General features: G+C 31.6%; 2 protein-coding genes across 3 annotated transcripts in view; both read right to left on the bottom strand.

Annotated features, from left to right (window-relative positions):
- LOAG_17898 overlaps positions 1-5,179 on the bottom strand; it is a gene marked incomplete at both ends in the record, with an annotated part of 12,435 nt that extends 7,256 nt beyond the window's left edge. For both annotated transcript variants that reach the window (XM_020450562.1, XM_020450563.1), the window contains 13 exons: positions 337-429; positions 603-687; positions 778-914; positions 1,190-1,363; positions 1,809-1,961; positions 2,430-2,517; positions 2,792-2,907; positions 3,216-3,320; positions 3,502-3,635; positions 3,935-4,079; positions 4,232-4,358; positions 4,736-4,866; positions 5,129-5,179. In XM_020450562.1, the coding sequence (XP_020305742.1) occupies positions 337-429; positions 603-687; positions 778-914; positions 1,190-1,363; positions 1,809-1,961; positions 2,430-2,517; positions 2,792-2,907; positions 3,216-3,320; positions 3,502-3,635; positions 3,935-4,079; positions 4,232-4,358; positions 4,736-4,866; positions 5,129-5,179 (1,539 nt within the window). The remainder of the gene's footprint in view (positions 1-336; positions 430-602; positions 688-777; positions 915-1,189; positions 1,364-1,808; positions 1,962-2,429; positions 2,518-2,791; positions 2,908-3,215; positions 3,321-3,501; positions 3,636-3,934; positions 4,080-4,231; positions 4,359-4,735; positions 4,867-5,128) is intronic.
- A 464-nt stretch (positions 5,180-5,643) lies between these two features.
- On the bottom strand, positions 5,644-9,398 carry LOAG_09397 (PSP family protein; the record flags this gene model as incomplete). The annotated part of the gene is made up of 13 exons (XM_020447922.1): positions 5,644-5,669; positions 6,166-6,247; positions 6,315-6,440; positions 6,608-6,705; positions 6,799-6,889; positions 7,002-7,076; positions 7,254-7,345; positions 7,447-7,531; positions 7,727-7,853; positions 7,934-8,113; positions 8,338-8,600; positions 8,736-8,823; positions 9,289-9,398. 13 exons carry the CDS (start codon positions 9,396-9,398, stop codon positions 5,644-5,646), a joined length of 1,443 nt encoding a protein of 480 aa, XP_020301893.1.
- Between the last annotated feature and the right edge of the window lie 1,093 nt (positions 9,399-10,491).

The raw sequence follows: 10,491 nt of genomic DNA, 5'->3' as shown, positions 1-10,491 counted from the left end.
ATATATATATATATATATATATATATATATATAATATATATATATATATATGTATATATATATATACATTAATATCAATGCAGGCGTGATCAAATGTAGACATATCTATACATAATCTTTCTCAAAAAATAGTCAAAAAAATTTAACTTGTTATAATATTATGCAATTATACTCAACTCATCAGTTGGGAAATTGAAGCTTCATCTATCAAAAATTCGAAACCGCCTTGATTATACCTCGATAGAAAGCTAGATAAATAAATGAATTAACTTATATGACCAAATTAAGTGAAAATTTACCAAAACAATTAGCTTTCTCTCTCTTGAAAAAACTCACTTCTTTGTAATTGTGAAGTCTACACTTCTGTTCCGCAAGAATATAAACTGTACGTTCGTGAACGAAACTATCAATGCCATTATCAAAAAATATCTGCAATAAATAATAAAGTGGGAAAATAGCTAGAAAATGTAAAGAAAAAATCAGTTTTTATGCAATTGTTAAATTGTCCTAACAATTAGCATTCATTTTTTTTTAGCATTGCTAATTAGCATTAGCATTTGCATTTTCGAATTAGCATTAGCATTTCCTTATATAAACATTACCAGCATTTCATTTCGCGAGAATCCATGTGGTCCTACACCTACTATTCCTGAATAAAATGCTTTCCGATACCGACCAAACTGAAGTCTGAAAAATGAGAATACTTCAAGAAATACAATTTTAATTCGAAATGATTGTGTAAATTAGTTTTGAATTTCAAAAAAAATTAAAGATTACTTTGGTTCATATAAAGCACATACGCGTACACCTTCCCACATATGCAAATGACCCTCTATTTTACGAGCTATACGCGATATATCAATTATTTCCTCATAACCATCACCAAACAGTACGTTGTATTCACGCGGAGATACCTGAAATGATTATTACTTGTATTCGAATTCCTAAACGTTGAAATTCAAACAATAAAAACTGGAATCATAGTAAAGAAAAAAGCAGTATTCAGTTGCAATCTATTAATAGCTGAAATGACTGTTATCGCTGTAACTCACTCAGTTTTAACAAAAATTGATAGTAGCCATTATTTATCCGATTAAAAAATAATTAAACTGATTAAGTTTACCAGACATTCAATTAATTATGCAATAAAAATTTCCTCTTCCTATAGTACTGTAATGCAAAGTTTTACCTTCTCAACAATCTGGCAACGAACGAAATTATATGCTTTCTGTTGACGAGCTAAACAGAAGGATCCATTCGGAATATCACTAATATTGACGGGATCACTGATAATGACGTAATTCCTTTCTATATGTTCATTGTGAGTCACATTGACAACACTCACTTCTTCACTAGTTATAGCCTATAACCGGCTCTAGAATTTTTTATATAACAAAATTTATTCTGTCACATAAAAACTTGATTACAATCAGAAATTAATATCGCTAGTGATTTCCGATTTTGATTAAGTTTTTAACTGATTGTAATTAAAAAATGATTGTCATTAATTTTGATTGTAATCGGTGAAGATAATTTTGACTAATCTTTTTTTTCGAGTTCTGGTTGTAATACTAACTTTCTGTTCGATATAATATTCGTCATGGTGAATATGAGAGACAGAGAAAAAAAGAACTTTCCTGCATTCTTTATTAAACGACATCTACAGTTCACATAAAGATAGCAACTCCACGACTTAACGAGTAAACGATTTTTTATAAAAATCAGAAGCAAAACCTATCGAATTAAATTAAAATTTATGGAACAGATTAAAAAATATCGAGGAAAAAATAGAATTAAATCGAACTCACTGAAAATTTTTGATCATTCTTCTGCGAATCAATCACCGATTTCTCCGTCATATTTGCACAATGCTCATTTACCAATATCTCTGCTTGATTTATCCGGTCTTGAGTTAAAATATTCCCTTGCGATATACTTTCATTCGGTGAGGACAAATTTCGCTGCAAAACTTTTATTTATTCCTAAAAACTAAAACAAATCCATGTGAAAAATTGAAATTTGTTTTTCGTACACACGGAATTAAAAACATTTATATAACAGTTCCTGCAGCTGAAATAATTTTTAAATAAATGAGCCTGAATTTTAACACTATTGTCACCAATATCATTCTTTTTTTTTGTTACCAAACTAAAATAAAGTGTACGAGTGTGATCATGCTTCCATTCTTCATACAATCGTTTAATCAATTCATCAATTTTTCGAGTGTTAACACTAACCGCTGTTATCCCTAATAAATAAGTTATGATAAATAAAAAGAATGCACGGATTAACTTATTCATTTCGCTTCACATGTTCACTTAAGTATTGTAATCGCAAAAGTAAAACGTTTACTCTTACTATAAGCTTGTTGTCATGATTATTATCTTTATTATTATTATTAAAAATTTCAAAGAAAGAGACTACTGTACCAGTTCATTGAGAAGATTACTAGCATATTTTGTCAGTTCGCTTGATATCATCACTAAATCATTGATACAATCATCATTTATGTGTCGGCTAAAATTGTTTCAAAATATTACGAAAATATTTTAAAAAATATGGAAATATCAAGAAATTCTTTATTTTTATTTTTGATGAGAATCAAATCTACGGGAAATCAACAAGCATCTGTTTTCTGACTACCAACAGTTCAATAGGAGTGGTCCAGTAATGGAAAAATGCAGGATCTCTTTTAAATCTTCACTTTTATGAATGTCATGTTCAATGATCAACAAGTTCCAAAAGTTCATTTGGGATGAAAGAATGACAAGAAAGATAAAATTTATCCAACCAAAGAGGAGATGACTGATCATTTTTGAAATCTTCCAATACTTCGCGCGCAATGGCTACAAAATCATCCATAGATTGCATAGCTTCTTCATCGGATGCTATAGAAGATGTCTCAATCTAAAACGAAATTTTGTGACAAGCAAGAGAAAAAATTTGGATTTGGATTTGTGTGTTAACTGAAATTCTGCATCTTTGAAACTATTTTTCACTTAAGAGCATATCATGCATACTACTGATATTACAGAACGACATTCACAAAAGCTATTGAACATAGCTCTCCAGCATTGCTGATTCTTACCCTCTCATTTCACTTCAAATAGATCGCGCTTGAACCTATCACTTTGGTAATTATACCAAGATTCGAAAAACATGATGACACCAAGTTAGATCTCGTAAATTACTTCCAGCTGCAATAGAAAACTAACACTTTTCCATTTCATATTGAAATCCTCAGCAACAGGCCAACCATACATTTGCGCCAGTAACATTGTCAACATCACAATTAACTCAATCGGCTCAGAAAGAGTCTTCTGAAAGCTATGAAGTTTTTGACAATAAAGGATAATTCTTCAGTATATAGTGATAAATAAAGCAAATGCTATAAATAATCGATAATAGAAAAGTGTAAATAATAGAAAGGAAAACAAAAGCGAAATATATAATAAGATATTACTGAAACATATCAATTCAGCATTATTTACTGAAACTTACAACAGCTATTTCTGAGGGAGCTAAGGCGATGTCATTGTTTATCAAATTGCCAAGAATAAGCATATGAGCACGATCCACGCCAAGGTAGCCAGCAATCCGAGATATACTGTAATTTTCGACTGTTTTGTCACGTTCTGCAATGAACTTCCTTTAAAGTTATACACAATATGCAACTAAAAAATGACTGGAATACGAGTCTGTGATGACTGGAAAGTGAGAGCTGTGTTTTTGGAAGTCATTACTGAAACTGGATAACATGTAAAAAAAAAATGATTAGTAGAATCGATTATGCATATAAAGCACTTAGGTTTTTCTTTTTAAATCTAGTATACAATAGCATATCAGATGCCACGAAAAATTTACGCAAGTAGTATCACCAGCAACAACTAAATGATTTTAATGATTTTTTAGGAACGATGAAAAAATCTTTCACCTTTCCAAATATAATCCATTAAAAGGACAATAAAATCGAATACTGATACCGCCATTTTAGCCGCGCCATCTTTTATTCCCATTTTATTAACATGAAATACAATGACAGCTTCGGCAATCTTTTCCTCATTGAAATCAACAGTGATCTAGAAATAAACAAAAGATTTCAATTCGTTTATGATATCAAAGATCGAACGTTGAAGTTATCGACAAATTGAAAAAAGCCTTATAAAAATATCTTAAATGAATAAGAATATACGCTAACTGCTGTTTCTTTTTTTTAGTCTCGAAAACTAACCGTCTCTTGGATATGGTCAAAGAAATCAGTGTCTAGTGTTAAAAACCCGTAAATATTCCTCCGTGTTTTATATTCCGATCCATTGTAGCGGAGCGTTTTATACAAATTACGCATCCTCTCCTCACATCTGGCAATGTAATAAAACAATTAATTAAGTAATCATGTCGTTAGTTCCTTAATCTTAACGCAAACGAATTTTGAATTTTTTGGATTTTGAATTGCATGATATGAGTACAAGTGAACTCAGATTTCCTTAAATTCTACGTATTGCAGTACTAATACAAATTGGATATAATTTTGATCTAAGATACGATTTCGAAGCATGTAATCCACATACTGTTAGTGCCTGTCAAATTCTTCTAAAAATTACACTTTTGTACTAAATTTAAACCTCCGTATTTCTAAAAAAGTAGTAAAAAGTATAACTCCTTTAGCTTGAAAATGCAACAGTAAAACACCTTGGATACGTGTAGCAAAAAAAAAGAAAAAAAGAAAAAAACCTACAACGTTTTTCTTTCATCACTCAAAAGGCTTAGATCTCGACTATCAAACACAGCAATTTCATCTGAATCATCCGATGATGTTTCATCCACCAAAAAAGCATTTACATCAATATCCACATCAACATTCCTTCCCTAAAACACTATAATTTTACAAAAATCAATAACTTTACAAAAACATAAAAAATTTCCTACTTAAATGGATTAACGATGCATCCTAGTCAAAATCAATCAATCATTCATCATAACATATTATCTATCACATTTTTTTTTGAAATAATGAAATTCTGGCAACCATATTCAAGAAAGTAAAAACGTTTATATGACATGCCAAATGTCACGTAAATATTTACCATCATTATGAAATTAATATTCAATATGACAGTTAATAACAAACTGAACGATTCGAAGGTTCAGAGATACAATCAAGTCCCTCATCTATTTCCATTTTAATTCATTAAAGAATGCCCTGAAAATAACAGTGAGCAAAAGTCAATAATAGGCTTTCACGGTATCTTCAGAACAAAATCCAATCTGAAACTAAAACGTAAATGTATTCTAGCGACAAAACTAATCTAAAACCCAAAGTAATACAAGCTCCAGAATTCATTCTCGAGAAATTGGGAAAAAACTAGGCTGATTTCACTTATATCCCCACAAACACTTCCACTCCGTAAATAACTCAATTTCAATTTTCACCCTCTCTCTTCGTTCCGAATGACCTTCTTCCATTTGGTCTAATTCGAAATACGATCTAACGAAATAACTGTTTTCTTTTTTTGTTCGATACCCAAATATCACAAAGTGAAAAAGCTAAATTTTATTTTCATGTAATAAATATCCACATTCATCTTTTGTATTGGATAGACTGCAGCAAAAAAAGCACGATTACTTCTGAAATAAAAAAACCTATCAATTCATTTTTCGATAAATAGCAACTGAAAAAAAAAAAGAAAACTCCAAGTAATTTGATTTCAGTTACTAGTTATCGAAAAATAACTGTAATGAATTTTGCAAATCTGCTAAACATAAACATGGCACATTTACAAAATTTTAAAAAGCAGTACATGAGATATAAAAAGAGGTAAATTTACATGGAAAGTGGAACAAAATGCACTTATCGCAAAAAAGAAAATATTACAGAAACAACAACAACCATATACTCTCCATTCTGCAACAAAAAAATTACCCAGTACCCGTAATAATATATTACTATTCACTGATACTGATAATAATGTATTGCTACTAACTGATACCGGATATGATCTGAGAGAGATAAAGAAATACGAAATTTAAGGCAGTAATAGATACATTTCACCTTCAGGGACCTAAGTAGAATGCAAAATAAAATTATGACAATCTCAAATTTTTTTTTGCGTGTATTATCACTGATACTTTTTTTTCGAATTTTTAACATGAGAGCCCTGAAGAAACCGCGATTCCCGGTACTTTCTTCGACAGCTTCAAACGGTACAACGCCATCCCGGAATTTCTCCAAACTTGGCTTTTTTTTATCCTGAAAAAAGGTTTACTGCTGACTTCATAATACATATGATAGTTCGAAGTCTGGAAATAAAAATTACATGTTCCAAACGACAAGCTACGGGCGTTCCAAACGAAGTTTTACCACCGCTGCTACCAACTGATGGCGATCCAAATTCCACATAAGATGTCGAAGTCTCATGATCAGCAATCGATGTATTATGTTCCTGCAAATTAAATTCATACCGATTAAATTCATACCGATTATTGTAATTTCTCTACTTCACTATAAATTTTAAAGTTAGCAAACAAAATTTAAAAAAACAATAGGGATATTATCCATAGATAATAATGTTTGAATCTCTGGATAAAATTCTGAAAATAAAAAATTTACCATATTTTGTTCTAACACAGTCTCCTCTAATGATCGCGTAGACATTTCCACACTTTCGTCTAGTTCATCACTAAGCAAAACAACGCTATCATCCGAGTCTTAAAAATTCAGATAATTTTTTGAGAACGAAAATAAATCCAAATATTTGTGGAAGTCACAATTAAACAGAAAGAAATAATTGAAAGTCATACCATTTCTTGATCGTTTACGATCATTTTTGTGCTCATTCTTATAATGTCCTCGTTTCCTATTTCTTTCATAGCTATCGTCAAGCAATTGCTGCTGCAACAAAATTAATTTAAAGTTAAAACCAAAACATTTCAATCCACAAGATATAAATAAGTTTGAAAGTTCCATTTCTGCCTGAAAAAATCAAGCAAGGCAAAATATTTACCGCATGTCTTTCCTTGGCATATTCTTGAAGATACCGGACGTATTCATCAAATCTAGGTACTCGAAAACGTTCGCGCTATAAAAAAAGAAAATAACTTATTTTCAACAGGTTGGTCATTATAATTAATAAATTCAGTTAACGAGTACTCCCGCCTAGTCTGGAATATCCATAAAAATAAAAAGACACTTCAAGAAGCAATATAACATGAAAAATGAATCTCCACTGAAGTAAAGTAAAACAATCAAATCGTACATCTCTAAGACATCGTTTATAGTAGTTAAAACCGGGATAGGCAATCACTTTATCGGCAGAAACCGTAAGTCGTTTCCGTTTCTTATCTTTTTCTGAAACACAAATGAAAAAAAAAAAACTATGAATTAACTAAGATCAGAGTGCTTGGAAATTCATGTATTTTTTCATTTGCAAATCCAAAGAAAATAAGCACCTCGCATAATAACTGGAGTTCCCAATGTCTTATCATCGGTGTGAAATTCCAACAATGAGTCCTCACCAGAACTTTGATCAAGGGCCTAAAAATATACAGCTCTGTCTTTAAGGATAAAATAAACTACAAACCTTATCTACATAGTTCAGTAATGTATAACATAACTACACACATGTTAAATGTTCTCGAACTTCTCAATGGCCTAGGAACACACTAACTTTATCCCCTTATGGAAACATGAAAGCTACTAAAAAAATGAAAAATATGCAAAACTAATCACCTCCGCCAAATATCCTGGTGGATAGCCATCAATGAAGCCTCTTCGACGCATTCGATAAATCCATTCTGGAATGTCATTCGGACCTATACCCAAAGCTTCACGCAGTGTATCACTGATTTCCCCAGGCCTAAACATCGTCACTTTTTAAGTGGGGTGAAAAACGTCAACAGAAAACACTATATGTAGGGAAAAATTTTTCAAATTTACCTCATATTAGACGTGCCTGGTGATTCAGTATCACCTGCTGTAGTATAACGTTCCTGTATTGAACGTTTATTACTATAATGAGCAGCACGATTGGCAGAGATCCTCCGCTGATTTAAAGGAATATCACATTGTTGCAGGGTATGCTCACCACCACAGTTGAAGCAACTTATTTTGAACGTGCTGAAGTTCCGAAAAACAATTTCCATATCATAAAATTACAAAAGCGATCAATATTGACAGGCAAATATAAAATGAATGAAAGAGAACAGTGAGTGAATCTTTTATGAACCTGATAATCTAGTTATAGCAAAAGCTATGCAATCTTTATAAACAAATAGGTTTGAATTATTCATTTTTTTAGCGTAAAGACTAATGATGAGAAAATGCATATTTTATGAAATAACCTTTCTTTTTTCTCTTCTGATGGCGATGGAAGTATGGCATCATTCGTTAAAATTTTGGTCACATCGAAAACGTCGTCCTTTCCTTTTGTCCTCGAAGTTTTTTGTGTAACGTAACGCTCCTCCTTTTTCAAACCATGTTCTGATGTTGGGGACACAACAAGGTTTTTTTTCACTTCTTCCACCTCAATAATTTCCGCCCCTTCAGTATCCAGAACGAATAATTCACCAACGTCGCTATCTTCGCCCTCATCAGACACCTGCAGCTGCAGATTCCAACAAATTGAAGATACTAAATATAAAATGCAGGTTTGTCGCGCAAATTGATAGACTTAGACATGTTAAACTCAAAGAAGTGATGCTAATGAAATTAAGATCTAACATTATGATGAAATACTTACTACTTCGATATCTTCATCATGGTCCACTTCCACCAAATCCACTAGCTCAATCACGGATTCATCCTTTCGAAATTTTGCATTTTCATACCTGAAATATAGCTGCTTTTCATTGAACAAGTCCATATAACGACTTCAATTCGAACATATTTAAACGGCGACTTTTTATCGCAAAATACGATACTAGACATGCATGGATCGAAGCAACTACTATGACTTGAATGCCACGTGACTTTCCAGATTTCAATGAATACTTGAAAGGATTTAATTAATGAGTTTGACGAGTTATAAAGACAGTTTTTTCGAATTGTGTTCACTGTTATGAAATATAGCTTCTCTGGTCAATCAATAACACAGCGTAATAAATCGCAATATAGTAATTAAGTTCAATGTTATTTAGCTCCAACGTAAGTTCTAGACACCAAGTTCATAATATGACATCAGTAAAAGTATGGGAAAAAAGGAATGAAGTAATGAAAAGCTGAAAATCATGAAATAATTGAATACATCAGTCTACACAAGATGAACAGAGGAATAGAAATTTTGCACAAATTACCTATGCGTCTTCCTTTTGGGCGTTCTTTTGATGCCTACACGGGTAACCTCTGATCTCGGTGATGGCGTACGTGAACATTCACCTGGTTCACGTTCGTCACGAACATCCATTTTTTAAAATTGCTAAAAATAAACAACAATATTTGAAAATAAGTTCTCGAAATTAATTTCCCGAACGAATCTAAACGAATAACATTATGGTAAGAAATATTTAGATAATAACCCATTCAAACAACCCAAAAAAAATCACCACTACAGTCAAAACTACCGTCCCTGAACATTCTGCTCAAGACCAACAACAGAATTCGTTAGCGACTTGTTTTTTAGAAGTTTAATTTTTCGGTTTTTCAAGCTCAAACATTTGCAGTTATATCTGTATTTCTTTGTTATTTTTATGCTCATCGTAACCTTTGAACTCTTCTATCTTGTTCTGTAAATAACTCTAAAAATTTATATTGTATTAACAACCAACAATCCATGTGATTTATGGTATAAATGATCAGTGGTTCTTTACCATAGTGTGATTTAACTTGTAAAATCAAGCTAGATTACTCAAGATTTTGGAATCCTATCTCATATATGCAAACAGGTTTCGATTTATCAAAAGGTATGCTTACCTTTACAGGCTGGTTTAGTAGTCGTAATATTATTCTGAAACAATGTTGCGTTTTATTTCTTTCTGAATAAAAGGGAACAAATAAATAAAATTCAATAAATAATTGAAATATTTGACAATTGCTATGTTCCACTCTTCATGTATTGCAATGAGAAGTGTTCTTTTTTAGATTGTCACTCATTTTAATCTACTCATCGTTGACATTTCCAGTTCCTAACAGTTCCAGTAATTTATATACTTGTCACTTGATGACAGCTTTATGATAAAACATTGGATATCGATCCTCTGATCGATCACATGAGTAACATGCTTTTCGTTTAATAGGACATTAAAGGTATGATGAAGTAAAGATGTGAGAAAGAAAATCAAATAGCAGATATCATTTAGCTGCGCAAGTTTTATAAAACTCTGAAGATGCTAATGACGCATTTCCCGCAGAAATGATTTATTAGTTGGCATTAAAGATGAGAGAAAGAAAGAGGAAATTTCGCTTTTCGTTTGTAAATGATTCAATATTTTAATGGTTTATCAGAATAGAAAGATGTAAATGTGAGATAGAAAGAAGGAGAAAATCAATTAATAACTAAG

This window comes from Loa loa (assembly GCF_000183805.2).
Source record: "Loa loa unplaced genomic scaffold supercont3.147, whole genome shotgun sequence".
Taxonomy (NCBI): Eukaryota; Metazoa; Nematoda; class Chromadorea; order Rhabditida; family Onchocercidae; genus Loa; species Loa loa.
This window is presented reverse-complemented; position numbering and strand designations above follow the sequence as displayed.